At 39.6% G+C, this 22,071-nt stretch overlaps 1 protein-coding gene across 1 annotated transcript in view; it reads left to right on the top strand.

The window, feature by feature from the left end:
- The window catches only part of Ercc6l2 (ERCC excision repair 6 like 2), a 94,346-nt gene that overhangs the window by 53,635 nt on the left and 18,640 nt on the right, over window positions 1-22,071 (top strand). The window contains exons 14-17 of the mRNA XM_032885275.1: window positions 559-711; window positions 2,184-2,264; window positions 3,245-4,370; window positions 8,456-8,610. Of these exons, the coding sequence (XP_032741166.1) occupies window positions 559-711; window positions 2,184-2,264; window positions 3,245-4,370; window positions 8,456-8,610 (1,515 nt within the window). The remainder of the gene's footprint in view (window positions 1-558; window positions 712-2,183; window positions 2,265-3,244; window positions 4,371-8,455; window positions 8,611-22,071) is intronic.

Raw genomic sequence — 22,071 nt, 5'->3', positions numbered from 1 at the left:
CTGGGAGATCATGTTTACATTTTACACATTTACATTATGTTATGAAATAGTCAACAGTGGAGAATGCATCCATATGGTTATGCTAAAATGGTATACATCCTTAATGGCTACTTGTTGGTGTTCTTAAAACTCTTGAGGGTGGCATTTCTAGCGTTGTCACCGTAGTTGTCAATGTGATTAAGTCTACAGTTAGCTTGGCATCAGCCTGTTTATTATATACTTTAGAGTGTACCATAAGTGATGTAATAACTCTGCCAATATTAGTTTTTAATGAATAATTTTAAAGAAAAGTGTATTCCGATGTCAGCTTTCATTATTAAACATTTATAATAATGTAATCTTGATTCAGTGATGAAATAGGAAATGTAAGGTGTGTGCTCCAGTGAGGTGGCCAGATGGAGCCACAATGGCAGCATCTGCAAGGAAATTAAAACAAAATCTCCCTAAGGCTATTCAGCCAGCCCCAGCTAATGTTGTGTGTATGCAGGGAATGCCAGGAAATTCTGACATACTGTTGGAGCAAACACTTCAAAAATATCTTGTATTTTTCTGTTATAGCAACTTCACTGTGTGGTAGTTGGAAGTGAAAATGCCAAGCGATACTTTGAAGCAGTACAAGGATCAAAAGAACACAGAGGAGAGCTCTTTGGTGTCCACAACCTCTTCAAACTAAGATCCCAAGGGTCATGTCTTACAAGAGACATCCTGGAGGTGTGAAATTGATCTCTGACCTCTTCAATAATATTTTATGTAGAGCTTTATCACTCAGGAATTTTGAAATACAATTGGTGTTTCCTTTTCAGAGGAATTTTTAGTTTTCCTTATCAAAAATATATGTTTAGAATTTCACATTTAAAGAAATGGGAAATGAATTGTACCTCAAAGCTAAAACTTACTCATGAATACTTATAGATAATACACATTCATTATGAGTCCAGTCCACATATGAGATAGTATGGCCTCCTTGGCCATTTTCAAACAGATTTGAGAGGAGTTTTATTAATTTAAAAACAGCTGTTGAATTAAGAGCTAAAAAATTAAGATTTTTTTCCTAAATAAACAAAACTGTAAAATATGTTTTGATTAGAAGTTACAAAATATTCCCTGAGATGTACTCTCATGTCTCTGAGAGATTTTTATTTTCTGTTCCCAATAAAAATTCCACACCAATATTTCAAACTCTCGACTATGCTCATGCTCAGTACAGATGTTTCTTATTCTTCAAATGAGACACTTACATGGCTTTAAAAATTCCTTTAGTTCATTAATTTACCAGAACACTGAGAATATTGACTTGTTTTCCAGTTTATATTAGTGTGGAGTTCATAAAGCCCTGGAATATCATCCTTTTCCATCTTCTTACTACATAGATGAGGAATCAGCCAGGAGAGCTCTAGATCATTTCCCTTGGCTTCTGGGACTTTGTAGTAAAATTCTTAATTGTACTTCATTTAGTAAGCATCATAAATAAAGTTCAAGAAAAATTACTCCCTGTCTTTGAGCAATGCCAGCCTTGATGGTGGTGGAGGACATTCACACAGGGGACGTGTAGTGTCAGTGCTGCATGTTGCATCAGTAGTCATTCATGATGAGCACTGACAAAGGTGGAGGACATTCACGTAATGGACATGTGCTGTCATTGTTCTATATAACGTCAGCATCCCTGTGGTCATTAAGGATGAGCATGTGTGGATAGAAAGAAGGCCTGTATTGTCTGTGTCCTGCTCTGCAGTGTCTGTGCTGTACATAATGACTGACTCAAAGTACTTGAATTGCCCAGTCATGTTCTGTAGTAGATATGAATAGCAAGTGCACTAGTGGCACAAGGTGGAGCATCACGGTTTGTACACTCAGCATCGTGATGCTTGGCTGCAGCACTGTTGTTGTACTCTTGAATTAAATTATGTAAGAGCAGCTGATGTAGGCAGAACTCTCAGGCAAATGTTTGACACTTGTGCCTCCCAACAGTGCTTTTAGTGAAATTGAACACAGGCACTAGTTTTGTATCCTGTGAAACTGTGAGTTCCTTACTTTGCAAATATGAGAAAGTGTCGTTAAGAATGCAGGTCCTCTTACACTTAGCCTGCCTTTGCTGTTGTTTTGTTTGTTTGTTTTGTTTTGTTTTTTGGTTGTTTTCACCCTGTATTCACAGCTGGTTATATTCTTCCTTGTGGACATTACAGAGAGAAGGCCAAGTGGAAGCTGGCATCATGACAGCCACAACATGGTTGAAAGGGGAAGCTTCAGCTCAGAAACTAGAAACAGTGAGTGACAGAAAACTGTGACATCTTTTTCCTTTACTTCCTTTCCTTCATTTTTCAGTACGAAAAAAGAGAAACTTCTAAAAACTCAGGGACACGAAGTGAATGAAATTATTTAAAGTGATCACTATTCATAAAAACAAAACAAGTTCGGGAGCAGTCAGCCCCAAATCAAACACCCTGTGTAAATGAGCACACCAGCATTGTTTGTTTTTTTAACTAAAGGACAAGTTAAATAGAGAAATGGCCATTAGTGTGTATCAAAACCATGCTGTAAATCAGAGCAAATATTGTATTTATTGAGTCTGTTACCTCAGGATCTCACCACTCATTCATGAGACCTAGGCTGTCACCAGAAGCCATTTTAGGTGTAAAAGGCAGGAAACATGCAGAAGATTTTTATGTGGCTGTTCTTGCTGGGTTGTTCTTGGTTTTTGTTTCAGGGTTTGTTGTTTGTTTGTTGAGATTTAAATGTATGTGAACTGAGTGACCTTGAACTTCGGGGCTGAACTTATTTTTATTCACCTATTTTGTGTGTACACCAAGTTGATTCCTGGGAGTCAGGCTCCATTTGTTAAGCTTGGTGAAAGGTGCCTTTCCCTCTGAGCCATCTTGCTGGCCCAGGTTGAACTTCTTTTTTAAATTTAGATAAACACAGATAGCAAATATTGGCAGAAGTATCAGATAACTTTCCCAAAATCTCAACAAATTAAGCCTTAATTTTAGGGAACTGAAGGTTTTCCTTAACTGGGGCTTCTAAGAAAAGGGGAATAGGATATAATTTTGTAGCAAATTTTCTTCTTCAGACAAGGTCTCATATAGTTGTGACTGACCTTTAATTCCAGGTAAAGGAGAGGATGGTCTTGAACCCCTGATCTTCCTGTCTATTTTTCAAATCCTTTGCTTTTCTTACTGCAAACACGTACCACTGCATAAAACTCTTCTCTCATGTTTTCTAATGTTTCTTTCTGCTTTCCATGTAGCCTAGAGACCCTGACTGTCAAGAACCCACAAATGTCTGTGAGCTCTACAGTGACATGAGTGATGAGGAGTCAATGGGAAAGGCTGTTAAACACAAAGTCTCTGGCCCCAGTAGAACTCCAGGCTCCTCAGCACAGCTTACTTTGCTACAGTGTGGATTCTCTAAATTGTTTGAGGCAAAGTGTGAGTCAGTCCAGGATGGCGATGGAAACCCTGTCTCCAGTGACGGAAGTTCTGATGAGCAGCCCATGTGCCTTTCAGCAAAAGCCAGACAAGCTGCTTGTCAGAAGACTTGGGACTCTGTTTGTACTTCAGAACATCAGAAATCAGATAACATCCAAACTCCAGATGAAAAATGTGTTTCTGATAAAAGCGAGAAAACTTTAGAACAGAATGTTTCTTCTGAATCTGATGACGAGACAAAGTGTCACAGTACAGCTGGACATCATTGCATGGGACAGGGTGACACAGAGTCAGAAGACAGTGATGTCATCTTTCCTACACAGTATCCCACTCAGAGAGTCCCTAAGAACCCTATATGCTGTAAGCTGCTGTTAGGTGAATCTGAAGATTCTGAAACAGAAAACCCTGTGAAAGTAAATCATGACGATGGCAGACAGAACAGTGGCAGAGGAAATGGACCAGTTTCAAATTTCTTGTATCTTGAGAACATGACCTTGAAATCTGTTAGGAAAAGAAAAGGTACAGATGATATTAGCGATGAGTCTGATGACATTGACATGTTCCCCAAGTCAAGAATAAGAAAGCAAAGAGCCACTGCTTCCCTGAAACTTAAGAGGAAAAAGGAAAACAAAAGGAAACATTATAATTCCCCCATAACAGCAAAGGACACAAATCAAGTTTGTGAAGCAGACGGAAACTGTAGCTCTCAGGTTATTGAGGACTTTTCATCCTCAGATGACAATGACAATTCATCTGTCAGCCACATGAGTTTCACTAAATTAAATCACAGAGCAGAAACTGTAAAAGGTAAAAGCACCTTGAGGAACAAGCTGCCTGGCCCAGATAAGAAAAATAACAGTTTTATACCAAGAAAACCAGCAAGCTTTTTAAATGAAAGAGTTGTCAGTCAAGAGCAAATATGCAACTCAATGGATAAAATATTAGGTAACTAAACATTCTGAAAACATTTCTCTAAATAACTTGTTTTAAAGGCACATGTTCTATGAGAGATTATTCAGTTAGCTGTAAAATAGTTCTAAAATCCAGATGCTGTTTTGAAGCAGAAGTAATGAAGTTGCAGGATTCAGGGATGGCTACTTGCAGGAGGATAGAGAGAGTTGCTGTTTCCCCCTGTAATGCCCTTCCATGTGGCCCACCTTCAGCACAGCCTTTCTGTGCCAAAGCCAATTATTCTCACTCGTATGGTAATTCTTTATATTGCCAAGGTTTTGTTACATGGATGTATATATTCTGTGATAGTATAGTTCAGTCTTGTCCACTTAGTTCATTTTATGTAGTCTGCAATCTGTAACAATCCTCCTCCATCCTCTCAGTACCACAGCATTTGCTTACAGGTTCTCTCAGTCTGCATTTTGCTCACTATTCTCAGCAGTCAGACATGCTTGATGTATTCCCTGTGAGTGAGTAGTACTTCTGAAACTTTTCAGTGGTCATATGTATGTATGATGACCTTTTATATGTATGCCTTTATATTTTGTGTATATTCATATAATTGTAGTAACATGTCTTAATATGTATATTATACACTTATGCATGTATGAGTATGTATACATATATTTATGCATAGTCATATGTGGTGATGAATATAGCTCATGAGTGTATTTATATTTCATATTTATATTGGTAGTTAATTAGAAAGTTCTCTTTCTGTCTATTATATTTAAATACTATTTCTTTCATCTTGATCATTCTGGTCATATACAGAGATTGATTTAGTAAATAATATTCTGTAACTGCTTCTTTGTTTTGTCCCATACTACACAATAGTTAAAGGATGAGTTGGCATGGTACCACAGTAAAGGCTGGAGGTGTGTCCAGTAAGAAAGCCCTTGCTCAGTGTCATTACAATAGCATCACTAGAAACACTCTTTTAGGTTTTTTTTTTAACATATCATTCTGTTTCTTTCCATTTTTACAATGGATACGTTATGTCTAACCTGTCAGAGACATTGACATGTCTATACATTCTTGGCTTTGGTTCCACTCCTTCCTGGTACATAGGTAACTGGAAATGTTACAGTTGCTTTCATCCCTGTTTCAGTGTCTCTAAAGCATGTGGATCATCTGGACCTTGTTTTCTAGTAAATTTTTCAAGACAATGTTACTGAGGGTTTTTTCCTCTACAGCTCTTGTGATAAGGTTTTCCTGTCCTGAGAATAAATCCTTGGCTCCTATTTTGTTGAGTGTTTTGAGTGCACAGCTTCATTTTCATTCCTTCCAATACACAGGAAGATTATTTCCTTGCCGTTGCTGTCTGTCTAGTGGTTTCACCAGATTGTGTTTGTCTGTATTCTGAGTGCGTATTCTCTTGTGCAAGTGTAGTTTCCTCTCAGTCTCTCAGGAACATTTTTGCTGTTGTTAGTTACTTGTTCTCATCTCTCAGTTGTTCAGATGTTCTGTCTTTGTTGCCTTTCTTGAGAATTTATCACTCTAAATTATTTTTATATTTTCATTTGTCTGGGTTTTTTGTTATCGTATTTATTTCTTCATGTTTCTTTTAGATTAGTGTTCATTTACAAAGAATATTTTCTTAATGTCTGTCTTTTTGAGATATTCCAGCACTCATTTCTAAGTTATTCTAATTATGATTTATATTGTTAATCTGTGTCTCCTTTCATGTTCTTACCTTGTTTAACATTGGCTGTGGTTTTCATCCACTTTTGAGCCCTTCACTGCTGGCAGGGAGGTCTCTGCTGCTTGGTCATTTTTTCCTGCTTATTGTTGAATCCTACTATTCTGCCCACTCTGATTATTCTCCTGCCCCTGTCCCCATCCCCCACCATGTTGTTTTGCTGGGCTCTATTTGGGTAAGAACACTGGCTAGTGGGCCAGTATGAGAATTTATGTAGTCAGCTTGCTACAGTGTCTCCTAAGGCCTTCTTATGGTAAAACTCCTGATCCCCTCAACTCTGGTGAGCAGAAGCCTTCCCAGAAGCTGCTTACCTCTGGGTGGCCCTTCCTGGGAATGTAGCTATCCTGTGGTCTCCTGTTCTTAGATCTGTCATATGCCACATTCTGTTGCTTTTCTCTTCTATAACACAGATGCTGATACTATATAGCAGGGTTCTTAATCTTCCTAGTGTTGTAGCTCTTTAGTATAGTTCCTCATGTTGTGGTGACCCCCAACCATAAAATGATTTTTATTGCTACTTCATAACTGTAATTTTGCTACTGTTATGAATTATAAGTATCTATTTTCTAGTGGTCTTAGTTGACCCTTGTGAGAAAGAGTCATTTGACAACCCCTAGGAGTGTCAACGCACAGGTTGAGAACTGCTGTTTTATAGTTTCTGTTGGAAGATTGTCTCCACTTGATTGTAATTTAGAACTCATGGGGTATCTTGTCATCTAACTCTGTTTTCATGTGGTTCATAGGTGTCTACTTGTTTTATCTAGTTGCTATCTGAGTTCACTTGAGGATTCTGAGGGAATGAACAACCTCTGTTCAGACTGCTTAGTGATTGTTTTAGCATTACTTTACAGGGGTCTTACTTCCCATTAATCACATAGACAAATATGAAATAATTTGCTACAGGCACCTTAATTGTTAAATTTTATTTATTTACACATTAGGCTTTCTACTATGGTTAAGACTCATTTAAATTTTCCTATGACATATATGTATATTTTGGTATGGTATTAACACAATACAGGAATATCTGTTGGTTTGTTTACTGGAGTGAAGTCAGAGGCTAAAGGAATTGTTACAGTGCTTTTATAAATAATCGTTTGAGCTTTTCAGCTGCAGATGTCAGCAGTTGGAAGAAGTGTATTTCATGTAGCATGGAGGTGTTTTCCTAGTAACTTTTAATTACCTGACGTAGCAATAGCTTGTGTTTTGTGCTTGGTGACTACTGGGGAGTTCAGGGCTAAAACAGCAGAGTGTTGAGGTCATTGCCAGGGCTGTGTCTGAGGGATATTTTGCACGCCTCAGTTCTAGCCTCCTTTTTTATGACCAAAATTTCAAAATATTAAAGCCTAGAAGCAAAGCAGTAAAAAATACAGCTACTTTAAAAAAACTCTTTTAGATAAAAGCTGTGAGTTAATTTTTTTCATTTCCTAAAAAGCTCTCATCTTGACATTCTTTGGGCATGTGTACAAAAAGGACAAGATACAAACAATAAAACAAAGTCTCACAGGTCAAACACAGCTCCCTGGTCATAAACCCCATGTGCCCTTCCATCAGTACCATCAAGTACTTTGCTAAAGGAGCAGATAAACCTAGGGACTTCCTTAAATGCACAAACATTTTGAAATTAACAAAGAAGAAAGATCTATAGAGGACCATTAACCATGATTTGCACAGATGAATATCTATTTCAGATTTAAATTTAAAAAGTGTTGCCTTATCTCAGCAGCCCTCATATTGATTAAAGTAGAAAGTCATTTCCAAGTTAGCCTGGACCAATATATTTGAACTTCTTTTCCATCTACTTTTGAAAACATTGTGATAGTAACAATTTTTTTTAAAGCTTAAAAATAAAGCAAGAAGTTAGGCATAGTGGTTTATAGCTATAATTTCAACAACACTCAGGAGACTGAGATAGAATTGGCATGAGTTGTAGGCCATCCTGGGCTATAGAGTTATTAACCTTTGCCTCAAGAAAACAAAAAAAAATATAGTAATTTTAAAATAAATCAAGCATACCCAGGTGTCATGGTGCACAACTTTAATCACAACACTGGGGATTCAAGAGCAAGTGGATTTCTGTGAATTCAAGACCATCCTGGTCTGCATAGTGAGCCCCAGGCCAGCCCAGGCGACAAAGTAAGGCACTGTCTGGAAATAGAGAGGGAAAGTGGGGCAAGCAGGCAAGCATGCATGCATAGCTTAGGAGGCTAAAGCAGAAAAATCACAGATTTGAAACTAGCCTGGGCTATATATAAAGACTGTCTCAAAACTAGAGGAAATAAAGAAGTAGGTGTTTCCTTTGTTAGTGTGCCATTGATAATTAGAACCGTGTTGCTTCATAGAGATAAATTATGTCATAAACATTGTTGCCTCCTAGATGGTGTTCAGGAAGTGGCATATATCCACTCAAATCAGAATGTGATCGGATCAAGCAGAGCTGAAAACCACATGAGCCGATGGGCAACACGTGACGTATTCGAGTTGAAGCAGTTTTCCCAGCTCCCTGCTAATGTAGCTGTTTGCAGTTCTGAGGTAAGAAAAGTTAGTTTTTAACCCTACTTCTCACAAAAGTTTATCAAAAGGATCCTCTTTATACTCTCAAAAGTAGCTGTTAAATCTGTTAAGAGACATACAGCCAAATGTTGAAAAGCCATATATAACATAATAGTTGTAATCACAGAAGATGTTTGGCATTTGTGGTGGTTTGAATGAGAATGGTCCCCATGGCTCATATGTTTAATGTGGAACTATTTGGAAGGATTAGGAGGTGCGATTAGCCTTGTTGGAGGAGGTTTGTCACTGTGGGCAGGTTTTGAGGTTTCAAATGACTCTAACCATCCCCAGAGCTCTCTCTGCCTCTGAATATTGGATCAAGATGTGAGTCCTTAGCTTATGCCTACCTTAGCATTTGCCTGCCTACCTGCTGGCAGCCTCCCTGTGGTGATGGGTCTTGGACTCTAACCCTCTAAAACCCTAAGCCCCAAATAAACGTGTTTTCTTTCATATGTCACCTTCATCATAGCAAAGAAAAGTAACTACGACAAATTAACTGACAAATCTAAATTAAAAGGCACAATAATGCTCAGTTGATTTAGTTTCACTTTTTAAAAATGTACCTATGTCCCCAAATTGAAAACAGCCTGTAACAGTTGTACATATGAAGTCATAACCCCAAACTACTACAACTTCTACGAAAAAAGAAAAGTATGTGATTTGATTTTTTTTTTTTTTTTTTCAAAAAAAATTTTTTTTTTATTATTAACTTGAATATTTCTTATATACATTTGAAAAGTGTTATTCCCTTTCGGTTTCGGAAAACATCCCCTCCCCCCCTTCCTTGTGGGTGTTCCCCTCCCCACCCTCCCCTATTGCCGCCCTCCCCCAACTGTCTAGTTCACTGGGGGTTCAGTCTTAGCAGGACCCAGGGCTTCCCCTTCCACTGGTGCTCTTACTAGGATATTCATTGCTACCTATGAGGTCAGAGTCCAGGGTCAGTCCATGTATAGTCTTTAGGTAGTGGCTTAGTCCCTGGAAGCTCTGGTTGCTTGGCATTGTTGTACATATGGGGTCTCGAGCCCCTTCAAGCTCTTCAGTTCTTTCTCTGATTCCTTCAACTGGGGGGTCCTATTCTCAGTTCAGTGGTTTTGCTGCTGACATTGCCTCTGTATTTGCTGTATTCTGGCTGTGTCTCTTAGGAGCGATCTACACTTCTGCACTTCTTTGCTTCATCCATCTTATCTAATTGGGTGGCTGTATATATATGGGCCACATGTGGGGCAGGCTCTGAATGGGTGTCCCTTCAGTCTCTGTTTTAATCTTTGCCTCTCTCTTCCCTGCCAAAGGGTATTCTTGTTCCCCTTTTAAAGAAGGAGGAAGCATTCACATTTTGATCATCCGTCTTGAGTTTCATTTGTTCTAGGCATCTAGGGTAATTCAGGCATTTGGGCTAATAGCCACTTATCAATGAGTGCATACCATGTATGTCTTTCTGTGATTGGGTTAGCTCACTCAGGATGATATTTTCCAGTTCCAACCATTTGCCTCTAATTTCATAAAGTCGTTGTTTTTATAGCTGAGTAATATTCCATTGTGTAGATGTATCACATTTTCTGTATCCATTCCTCTGTTGAAGGGCATCTGGGTTCTTTCCAGCTTCTGGCTATTATAAATAAGGCTGCGATGAACATAGTGGAGCACGTGTCTTTTTATATGTTGGGGCATCTTTTGGGTATATGCCCAAGAGAGGTATAGCTGGATCCTCAGGCAGTTCAATGTCCAATTTTCTGAGGAACCTCCAGACTGATTTCCAGAATGGTTGTACCAGTCTGCAATCCCACCAACAATGGAGGAGTGTTCCTCTTTCTCCACATCCTCGCCAGCATTTGCTGTCACCTGAGTTTTGATCTTAGCCATTCTCACTGGTGTGAGGTGAAATCTCAGGTTGTTTTGATTTGTATTTCCCTGATGACTAAAAGATGTTGAACATTTCTTTAGGTGTTTCTCAGCCATTCGGCATTCCTCAGCTGTGAATTCTTTGTTTAGCTCTGAACCCCATTTTTAATAGGGTTATTTGTCTCCCTGCGGTCTAACTTTTTGAGTTCTTTGTATATTTTGGATATAAGGCCTCTATCTGTTGTAGGATTGGTAAAGATCTTTTCCCGACCTGTTCCTTTCCATTTTGTCCTAACAACAGTGTTTTTTGCCTTACAGAAGCTTTGTAGTTTTATGAGATCCCATTTGTCAATTCTTGATCTTAGAGCATAAGCCATTGGTGTTTTGTTCAGGAAATTTTTTCCAGTGCCCATGTGTTCCAGATGCTTCCCTAGTTTTTCTTCTATTAGTTTGAGTGTGTCTGGTTTGATGTGGAGGTCCTTGATCCACTTGGACTTAAGCTTTTGTACAGGGTGATAAGCATGGATCGATCTGCATTCTTCTACATGTTGACCTCAGTTGAACCAGCACCATTTGCTGAAAATGCTATCTTTTTCCATTGGATGGTTTGGGCTCCTTTGTCAAAAATCAAGTGACCATAGGTGTGTGGGTTCATTTCTGGGTCTTCAATTCTGTTCCATTGGTCTATCTGTCTGTCTCTGTACCAATACCATGCAGTTTTATCACTATTGCTCTGTAATACTGCTTGAGTTCAGGGATAGTGATTCCCCCTGAAGTCCTTTTTTATTGATGAGGATAGTTTTAGCTATCCTGGGTTTTTGTTATTCCAGATGAATTTGCAAATTGTTCTGTCTAACTCTTTGAAGAATTGGATTGGTATTTTGATGGGGATTGCATTGAATCTGTAGATCGCTTTTTGGTAAAATGGCCATTTTACTATATTAATCCTGCCAATCCATGAGCATGGGGAGATCTTTCCACCTTCTGAGGTCTTCTTCAATTTCTTTCTTCAGTGTCTTGAAGTTCTTATTGTACAGATCTTTTACTTGCTTGGTTAAAGTCACACGAGGTACTTTATATTATTTGGGTCTATTATGAAGGTGTCGTTTCCCTAATTTCTTTCTCGGCTTGTTTCTCTTTTGTGTAGAGGAAGGCTACTGATTTATTTGAGTTAATTTTATACCCAGCCACTTTGCTGAAGTTGTTTATCAGCTTTAGTAGTTCTCTGGTGGAACTTTTGGGATCTTAAATATACTATCATATCATCTGCAAATAGTGATATTTTGACTTCTTCTTTTTCGATCTGTATCCCTTGACCTCCTTTTTTTGTTGTCTGATTGCTCTGGCTAGAACTTCAAGAACTATATTGAATAAGTAGGGAGAGAGTGGGCAGCCTTGTCTAGTCCCTGATTTTAGTGGGATTGCTTCAAGTTTCTCTCCATTTAGTTTAATGTTAGCCACTGGTTTGCTGTATATGGCTTTACTATGTTTAGGTATGGGCCTTGAATTCCTATTCTTTCCAGGACTTTTATCATGAAGGGGTGTTGAATTTTGTCAAATGCTTTCTCAGCATCTAATGAAATGATCATGTGGTTTTGTTCTTTCAGTTTGTTTATATAATGGATCACGTTGATGGTTTTCCGTATATTAAACCATCCCTGCATGCCTGGGATGAAGCCTACTTGATCATGGTGGATGATTGTTTTGATGTGCTCTTGGATTCGGTTTGCCAGAATTTTGTTGAGTATTTTGGCGTCGATGTTCATAAGGGAAATTGGTCTGAAGTTCTCTTTCTTTGTTGGGTCTTTGTGTGGTTTAGGTATAAGAGTAATTGTGGCTTCATAGAAGGAATTCGGTAGTGCTCCATCTGTTTCAATTTTGTGGAATAGTTTGGATAATATTGGTATGAGGTCTTCTATGAAAGTCTGATAGAATTCTGCACTAAACCCGTCTGGACCTGGGCTCTTTTTGGTTGGGAGACCTTTAATGACTGCTTCTATTTCCTTAGGAGTTATGGGGTTGTTTAACTGGTTTATCTGTTCCTGATTTAACTTCGGTACCTGGTATCTGTCTAGGAAGTTATCCATTTCCTGCAGATTTTCAGTTTTGTTGAATATAGGCTTTTATAGTAAGATCTGATGATTTTTTGAATTTCCTCTGAATCTGTAGTTATGTCTCCCTTTTCATTTCTGATTTTGTTAATTTGGACACACTCTCTGTGTCCTCTCGTTAATCTGGCTAGGGGTTTATCTATCTTGTTGATTTTCTCAAAGAACCAACTTTTGGTTCTGTTGATTCTTTCTATGGTCCTTTTTGTTTCTACTTGATTGATTTCGGCTCTGAGTTTGATTATTTCCTGCCTTCTAGTCCTCCTGGGTGCATTTGCTTCTTTTTGTTCTAGAGCTTTTAGGTGTGCTGTCAAGCTGCTGACATATGCTCTTTCCTGTTTCTTTCTGCAGGCACTCAGCGCTATGAGTTTTCCTCTTAGCACAGCTTTCATTGTGTCCCATAAGTTTGGGTATGTTGTACCTTCATTTTCATTAAATTCTAAAAAGTTTTTAATTTCTTTCTTTATTTCTTCCTTGACCAGGTTATCATTGAGTAGAGCATTGTTCAATTTCACGTATATGTGGGCATTCTTCCCTTATTGTTATTGAAGACCAGCTTTAGGCCGTGGTGGTCCGATATACGATGGGATTATTTCTATCTTTCTGTACCTGTTGAGGCCCGTTTTTTGACCAATTATATGGTCAATTTTGGAGAAAGTACCATGAGGAGCTGAGAAGAAGGTATATCCTTTTGCTTTAGGGTAGAACGTTCTATAAATATCCGTTAAGTCCATTTGGCTCATGACTTCTCTTAGTCTGTCTACGTCTCTGTTTAATTTCTGTTTCCATGATCTGTCCATTGATGAGAGTGGGGTGTTGAAATCTCATACTATTATTGTGTGAGGTGCAATGTGTGTTTTGAGCTTTAGTAAGGTTTCTTTTTAATTATGTAGGTGCCTTGTATTTGGGGCATAGATATTTAGGATTGAGAGTTCATCTTGGTGGATTTTTCCTTTGATGAATATAAAGTGTCCTTCCTTATCTTTTTTGATGACTTTTAGTTGAAAATTGATTTTATTTGATATTAGAATGGCTACTCCAGCTTGCTTCTTCCGACCATTTGCTTGGAAAGTTGTTTCCCAGCCTTTCACTCTGAGGTAGTGTCTGTCTTTGTCTCTGAGGTGTGTTTCCTGTAGGCAGCAGAATGCAGGGTCCTCGTTGCGTATCCAGTTTGCTAATCTATGTCTTTTTATTGGGGAGTTGAGGCCATTGATGTTGAGAGATATTAAGGAATAGTGATTATTGCTTCCTGTTATATTCATATTTGGATGTGAGGTTGTGTTTGTGTGCTTTTCTTCTCTTTGTTTTGTTGCCAAGACGATTAGTTTCTTGCCTCTTCTAGGGTATAGCTTGCCTCCTTATGTTGGGCTTTACCATTTATTATCCTTTGTAGTGCTGGATTTGTAGAAAGATATTGTGTAAATTTGGTTTTGTCATGGAATATCTTGGTTTCTCCATCTATGTTAATTGAGAGTTTTGCAGGATACAGTAGCCTGGGCTGGCATTTGTGTTCTCTTAGGGTCTGTATGACATCAGTCCAGGATCTTCTGGCCTTCATAGTTTCTGGCAGAAGTCTGGTGTGATTCTGATAGGTCTGCCTTTATATGTTACTTGACCTTTTTCCCTTACTGCTTTTAATATTCTTTCTTTATTTTTGTCGTTTAGTGTTTTGACTATTATGTGACGGGAGGTGTTTCTTTTCTGGTCCAATCTATTTGGAGTTCTGTAGGCTTCTTGTATGCCTATGGGTATCTCTTTTTTAGGTTAGGAAGTTTTCTTCTATGATTTTGTTGAAGATATTTACTGGTCCTTTGAGCTGGGAGTCTTCACTCTCTTCTATACCTATTATCCTTAGGTTTGATCTTCTCATTGAGTCCTGGATTTCCTGTATGTTTTGGACCAGTAGCTTTTTTCCGCTTTACATTATCTTTGACAGTTGAGTCAATGATTTCTATGGAATCTTCTGCTCCTGAGATTCTCTCTTCCATCTCTTGTATTCTGTTGGTGAAGCTTGTATCTACAGCTCCTTGTCTCTTCTTTTGGTTTTTCTATATCCAGGGTTATTTCCATGTGTTCTTTCTTGATTGCTTCTATTTCCATTTTAATTCCTTCAACTGTTTGATTGTGTTTTCCTGGAATTCTTTTCAGGATTTTTTGCGATTCCTCTCTGTAGGCTTCTACTTGTTCTCTAAGGGAGTTCTTCATGTCTTTCTTGAAGTCCTCCAGCATCATGATCAAATATGATTTTGAATCTAGATCTTGCTTTTCTGGTGTGTTTGGATATTCCATGCTTGTTTTGGTGGGAGAATTGGGCTCCGATGATGCCATGTAGTCTTGGTTTCTGTTGCTTGTGTTCCTGAGCTTGCCTCTCGCCATCAGATTATCTCTAGTGTTACTTTGTTCTGCTATTTCTGACAGTGGCTAGACTGTCCTATAAGCCTGTGTGTCAGGAGTGCTGTAGACCTGTTTTCCTGTTTTCTTTCAGCCAGTTATGGGGACAGAGTGTTCTGCTTTCGTGTGTGTAGTTTTGCCCCTCTACAGGTCTTCAGCTGTTCCTGTGGGCCTGTGTCTTGAGTTCACCAGGCAGGTCACTTGCAGCAGAAAAGTTGGTCTTACCTGTGGTCCCGAGGCTCAAGTTCGCTCGAGGGGTGCTGCCCACGGGCTCTCTGCGGTGGCAGCAACCGGGAAGATCTGCGCTGCCTCTTCCGGGAGCCTCCGTGCACCAGGGTTCCAGATGGCCTCCGGTGTTTTCCTCTGGAATCAGTAATGTGTGCAGAGAGGATCGGCAGCGCACATGGCTGAACTGCCGTCACGCCTATAGGTCGTATGCCCCCTCCCACGGGAAAAGGGTGAGGAGAACTGTTTATCCGGTCTGTTTCCTTCAGGTTCCGGCGGTGTCTCAGGCAGGGGTCCTGCCTCTCCTGGGCCCTCTCCCATGGGACCCAGAGGCCTTATACAGTTTCCTCTTGGGCCAGGGATTTGGGCAGGGGTGGGCAGTGTTGGTGGTCTCTTCCGCTCTGCAGCCTCAGGAGTGCCCACCTGACCAGGCGGTGAGGTCTCTCTCCCACGGGTTTTGGGAGCAGAGAGCTGCTGCGGGCCGGGATCCGCGGGTGTGGGACTTCCGGTAAACACAGGACATGCCCGGTCCTAGAGGAATTCTGCCTCCGTGTGTCCCGAGATCACCAGGCCGCTTTCTTGCAGCAGGAAAGTTGGTCTTACCTGTGGTCCCGAGGCTCAAGTTCGCTCGCGGGGTGCTGCCCACGGGCTCTCTGCGGTGGCAGCAACCGGGAAGATCTGCGCCGCCTCTTCTGGGAGCCTCCGTGCACCAGGGTTCCAGATGGCCTCCGGTGTTTTCCTCTGGAATCAGTAATGTGTGCAGAGAGCAGTCTCTTCTGGTTTCGCAGGCGTGTCTGCCTCTCTGAAGGTTTAGCTCTCCCTCCCACGGGATTTGGGTGCGGAGAACTGTTTATCCGGTCTGTTTCCTTCAGGTTCCGGCGGTGTCTCAGGCAGGGCTCCTGCCTCTCCTGGGCCCTCTCCCACGGGAGCCCAGCGGCCTTATACAGTTTCCTCTTGGGCCAGGGATGTGGGCAGGGGTGGGCAGTGTTGGTGGTCTCTTCCGCTCTGCAGTCTCAGGAGTGCCCACCTGACCAGGCGGTGAGGTCTCTCTCCCACGGGTTTTGGGAGCAGAGAGCTGCTGCGGGCCCGTGATTTGATTTCTTCAGGTTTTTTGTTTGTATTGTTTTGGTTTTGTTTTTTTTTATTTAAAAGATACATAAAAAAAATTCTAGGCTTTTATGAAGGATTTTCATAATGTTAAAGTAATAAATCCTGTGGATTTTTCCTATTTAAGATTGCTGCTACATGGAAATAAAGCCTTACATAAATATAATTTGTTTATATGTGATCATTTTCCTCAAAGGCTTTTAAATATGTACTCATCTAAAAGCTTAATGTTTATTGTTTTATGGGTAGGAGCTGAAAGCACGTGTTGCATATAACAGGAGCAAATCCTTCTGAACTTTCCAGCTGTCTTCATTAGGATTCAGATTTGTATTGACAATAAAACCAGAATGCAACGTAAAACTCATTACTAGGGAAATGTAAATTTAAAAGCCAAGGATTGGGAGAAAGGTAGACTATAAAGATAGATAGAACAATATATTCTTAGATATCTTTTTCCTTTTTTGTTTTTTTGTTTTTTTAAGATTTATTTATTTTATGTATGTGAGTACAGTATAGCTGTCATCAGACCAGAAGAGGGCATTGGATCCCATTGTAGATGGTTGTGAGCCACCATGTGGTTGCTGGGAATTGAACTCAGGACCTCTGGAAGAGCAGTCAGTACTCTTAACCTTTGAGCCATCTCTCCAGCCCCTAAATAAGTCTGTTTCAAAAGAAGAAAATTAGACTCATGGAAGCTTCCTGAGTTTCCTTTTTGAGTTAGTTGGACTGCAAACTGTAAGTTGTTATAATAAATTTTCCTAATATGTAGAGACATTCCATAAGTTCTGTGACTCTGGAGAACCCTGACTAATACACAGCCTTTAGCTAACTTGCAAAGAAATATATATACCAAATGGATTATGTAAGTAGTAATAAACACACAGTGCTAGATAACTTGTGTGGCCGCTCAGAGTTCCTTAGTATTATTCAGCTAATAATTGATAACCAAAAAACCAAAACTGAATCTACTTTAAAATTCACCTATGTCTTTAAAGAAAGGCCTAAAATAAAACACACTAGCTTTTTCATGTTTCTTCTTGATTCTTATAGTTTATACTCACTAATTTTTATTGGTAGAACATTTTATAGATATCCTAAACTAAAACCTCTCTCAAAATAAATTTTTAATTATGCCTTGAACATGTTTTACTTTTTTTTTTTTTTTTCCTGAAATAGGGTTTCTCTGTGTAGCCATGGCTGTCCTGGAACTCAATCTGTACACCAGGCTGGCTTTGAACTCACAGAGATCCACCTGCCTTTGCCTTCTGGGTGGCCTTCTAGGATTAAAGGTGTGTGCCACCACCACCAAGTGAACATGGTTTACCTTTAATTATACTAGTTTATTTTTCTTTTCTTTCCTTTCTCCATCTCCTACCATGTCCACCCCACTCCCTGTCATATTAATGGCCTCTTTTTCTTTGGTTATTGTTACATACACATTTACATGTGTATATGCATAAATATTATAAATACCACCTACTGAATTTGTTTTTGATATTTTTGTATATATGATTCCAGAATTCACTATTTTTTATTAAAAAAACTTAGGGGTCACATCCGTGGGAGAAAATTCTTCCTCTCTTAGCAGACATTAGTTACCTGTAGTTCTTTGTCTTGGGGACTCCATGAAACTTTCTTTGAATAAACAGAAATACTCATGTTAATGATGTCATTATTTTGGATCTTGTTTAGGTAGCCATGTTGTTGAGGTATATGGGTATAGCTTCCCTGTTATGGAACTCAGTATGAAGAATCATCAAAAAGATAGAAATAAGTCTATGACGTGACCCATCTACCACTCCTTGGCATAGAACTTGACAGCCCACCTCATGATACATCTCAGCAACATTCATTGCTGTCCTAAAATGAAAACAACCTAAATGTCCTTCAGCAGATAAATGGGTAATGAGAATGTGGTACATACTCACTGTGGAATACTCCTGAACCATAACAAAGAAACGAAATGTACACTCTGATATTTTAAAACCATCTTTGTAAGGAGCTCCTTTAAAAGTTAGGATATCTGGAACAAAAGCCCGTGTATCTTGTGTTTCAGGTCAGATCAGAAAGAAATGTTTTAAATGTCAAAAGGAATGATAATGCCTTTATTAGAGTCAGTGTGTTCTTTTATCACATGGACTGTATCACCAAACTTCACTGTACCTGTGGTGTGTGTCACAGTTTAACTGCACCTGTGGTGTGTGTCACAGACTTCACTGTGCCTGTGGTGTGTGTCACAGACTTCACTGTGCCTGTGGTGTGTGTGTCACAGACTTCACTGTACCTGTGGTGTGTGTGTCACAGACTTCACTGGGCCTGTGGTGTGTGTGTCACAGTTTAACTGCACCTGTGGTGTGTGTCACAGACTTCACTGTGCCTGTGGTGTGTGTGTCACAGACTTCACTGTGCCTGTGGTGTGTGTGTCACAGACTTCACTGTACCTGTGGTGTGTGTGTCACAGACTTCACTGTATCTGTGGTGTGTGTGTCACAGACTTCACTGTACCTGTGGTGTGTGTGTCACAGACTTCACTGTACCTGTGGTGTGTGTGTCACAGACTTCACTGTACCTGTGGTGTGTGTGTCACAGACTTCACTGGGCCTGTGGTGTGTGTGTCACAGACTTCACTGGGCCTGTGGTGTGTGTGTCACAGACTTCACTGGGCCTGTGGTGTGTGTGTCACAGACTTCACTGGGCCTGTGGTGTGTGTGTCACAGACTTCACTGTGCCTGTGGTGTGTGTGTCACAGACTTCACTGGGCCTGTGGTGTGTGTGTCACAGACTTCACTGGGCCTGTGGTGTGTGTGTCACAGACTTCACTGTACCTGTGGTGTGTGTCACAGACTTCACTGGGCCTGTGGTGTGTGTGTCACAGACTTCACTGTACCTGTGGTGTGTGTGTCACAGACTTCACTGTACCTGTGGTGTGTGTGTCACAGACTTCACTGGGCCTGTGGTGTGTGTCACAGACTTCACTGGGCCTGTGGTATGTGTGTCATAGACTTCACTGGGCCTGTGGCGTGTGTCACACAGTTTAACTGCACCTGTGGGGATGCAGTGCCTCCTTTCTCAATCAGCTGCATGTCTTCAACTTAAGTTTACTTAAAGCTTTCTGAAAAGAATGTACAAAGACAGCATTCAATTTAGGATTAATCACTATGGCAACAGAGATATGGTGACTAAAGGAGGAGGATGTATTCTCCCCTGAGTTTCCTGCCAGCTGTCATAGTCAACCTCTGCTGCCTGAATCCAAGCCAAAATATAGACTGTGACCAACTCTAAGAAACTATATCTGTATTTTTATGGATTGGTACAAGTATCAGACTATAAAAGAAGACTTAATCCCCTGAATTGGATGACAGACACTTGGCACTCCTGCCAGTTTTTGACAGAAAAATAATGGGTTGCTTTGTAGTAAAACCTGGATTAATAGTAAACCCTTCTTTATATTATTGCAGTGTTCTGTAAATGAGAGAACTAAGAGACTTGTCAGGCTGTGGTGGGAGTGTTGGTTTTTTTTATAAGTAATGCAGATTTAAGTATTGTTGAGAATACTGTAAACTCAAAATGTTGTGTTAGCAGGACCTTTTCTTGTATATGTGTTAGAGTGACGTTTTGTAGATTACCTCAAGCGGGGATTTGTGAGCTGTGCTGGGCTTGATTGCAGTGTGTTTACACAGCTTGTGTAAGGAGGGATGGACTGTTTAGAATCAGCAGACGTTGAGGAAAGAGCACTATTCTGTAATTCTTCATTTCGGGATACTGAATGGTCAATGGTATAAAGTAATTTACTAGCTTATGAGGTAGTCTAGTAGGTAGTTTATGGTTTCAGCATGTTAATAGAATTAACTCTTAGTAGGACTTTTCCTTAAGCCTAATAATTTTTTAATCTCAATATTAGCTTTATGTAACTGTTATCAGATAGTTTTTTTCCCCGCATAACAAGTAGGATTAAGGTTTCTAAGATTGCTGTGTATATGCATGAGGTTATGGTACTTTTAGCATAAAAGGAGGAATACTGTAGGTAACTTTCTGTTCCAAAAAACAATGTGTCATCTAAGTGAAGAATACTCACTTTTTAAGCAGGAGAAGGACAAGCCAGTGCCACGTGTACACATAGTCTGTTACTTCTTACAACTAAGGTCCAGGACAACCTGTGTCATTCTTCCTCTTAATATCCAAAACATATATACCTCCTTGCAAAAAAAGTGCTGAAATTGCTCAGAACAGAACATAGACTTTTATTATTGTAATTTTGATAGCTGCTTAACAATTACGTGAGGACTAAACTCTTCTGTGGATTTGTATAATTATCATTACTTTTTGCTCATTGTACCAATAAAGCTTTTATAATACTTTATAAGCTATCTGGTTAATTTTATTAAGAACCTTCCCTGAACCATGGCTGGTTTCCCATGAAAAGGGGTAAACAAAACATACGTACGTACGTATGTACATACATACATACATACATACATACGTATTTTTTTAAGAAGCTACAAACTTAACTAACATTGGAATAGATTAACAAAAATAATTTCTCTTATTAGGAAGTGTGATAATTCCAACTTTTTTCCTAGCTGGTGATCTTTATTATTGTAGAGAGATATTGACTTTGAACAACTTCTTGGTTTAGACAGTTGTAAGATTTTAATAATTTGCAAAATGTCGTTTCTTCAGATAATGCCTTCTGATAATAGATTAGAAGTTCAGAGGTAAAAGACATCATTGAACTCTTAGTGATTCTACCTGGTGAACTAAGGGATAATAAGGGGAAGTATAACCACAAATTTTACTTATTTTTAAAATGAGAAGCTAAGAGTCTCCAGGCCTCAGAAATGGCTGTCAGCTTCTATCCTGTGGACTCTCTCTCTGTCTTTTCTTGTGTTTTCCTTTTACTTTCTTTCATCTGTGCTTGAAGATTTCCGATTTGTGACATATTAATCTTATTTTTTTAAATATATGTAGTTTTTGAAAAATTTACTCAAATTTGACCTATAAAAAACAAGCCAGCAACTAGATTGAATTCATACTTCCTTTTTAAAATATGGATTTCGAAGAATTGAACTCTGTCTGGACCAAGAAGTTCACCAAGGATTGGAGGTGTAGCCTGGTGGAGGAAGTAGTGGTTGATACATAAGAATGGGACCTGAATTTGAATCCCCAGAACTCATATGAAGCCTACTGTTGTTGTAGCAAATGTCTGTGATCACAGTGCTCCTAGAGAGAGAGATGGGAAGTGGAGATCAGAGAGTTTCTGGAAACTCATGGCCGGTTATCCTGGGCATAGGCATATCCATGAGCATCCACATTAGTAACAACCAAGAAACCACGCTTGGAGGTACAAAGTAATGACACACATGCAAGGTTTTCCTCTGACCTCTAAACTCCACACACAACAAGAAGCACAAGACTATAGAGTATCAATTCAACTAAAGATATTTATCAAAGGCATGATTTTACTTTTTCTAAACATTGTGAAGGTTAACGTTAGTTATCAGTATGACTGGATTAAAAGATGCCAAGAAAATTAGTAGTCAGCCTCTGGTGTGTCTTCGATGGTATTTCCAGACAATTGATATAGGGATTGGTAACCTGAAGGGGAAGATCTGCTCTCAATATGGCCTGAATTTGGCTAGATGAGAAAGCTCCCTCGTGTCCTGACGTGATCCTTCCTAAGTGGGTACACTGCTGTTGCTATTGCCAGTGGCCATCAGGCATTGACAGTGCTTTAGTCTTTGAATGCCAGCCCACATCAGCAACTCTCTAA

Source organism: Rattus rattus, chromosome 14 (assembly GCF_011064425.1).
Source record: "Rattus rattus isolate New Zealand chromosome 14, Rrattus_CSIRO_v1, whole genome shotgun sequence".
In the NCBI taxonomy this organism is placed as follows: domain Eukaryota; kingdom Metazoa; phylum Chordata; class Mammalia; order Rodentia; family Muridae; genus Rattus; species Rattus rattus.
The sequence above is the reverse complement of the archived record's forward strand: the minus strand, read 5'-3'. Positions and strand labels throughout refer to the sequence as shown.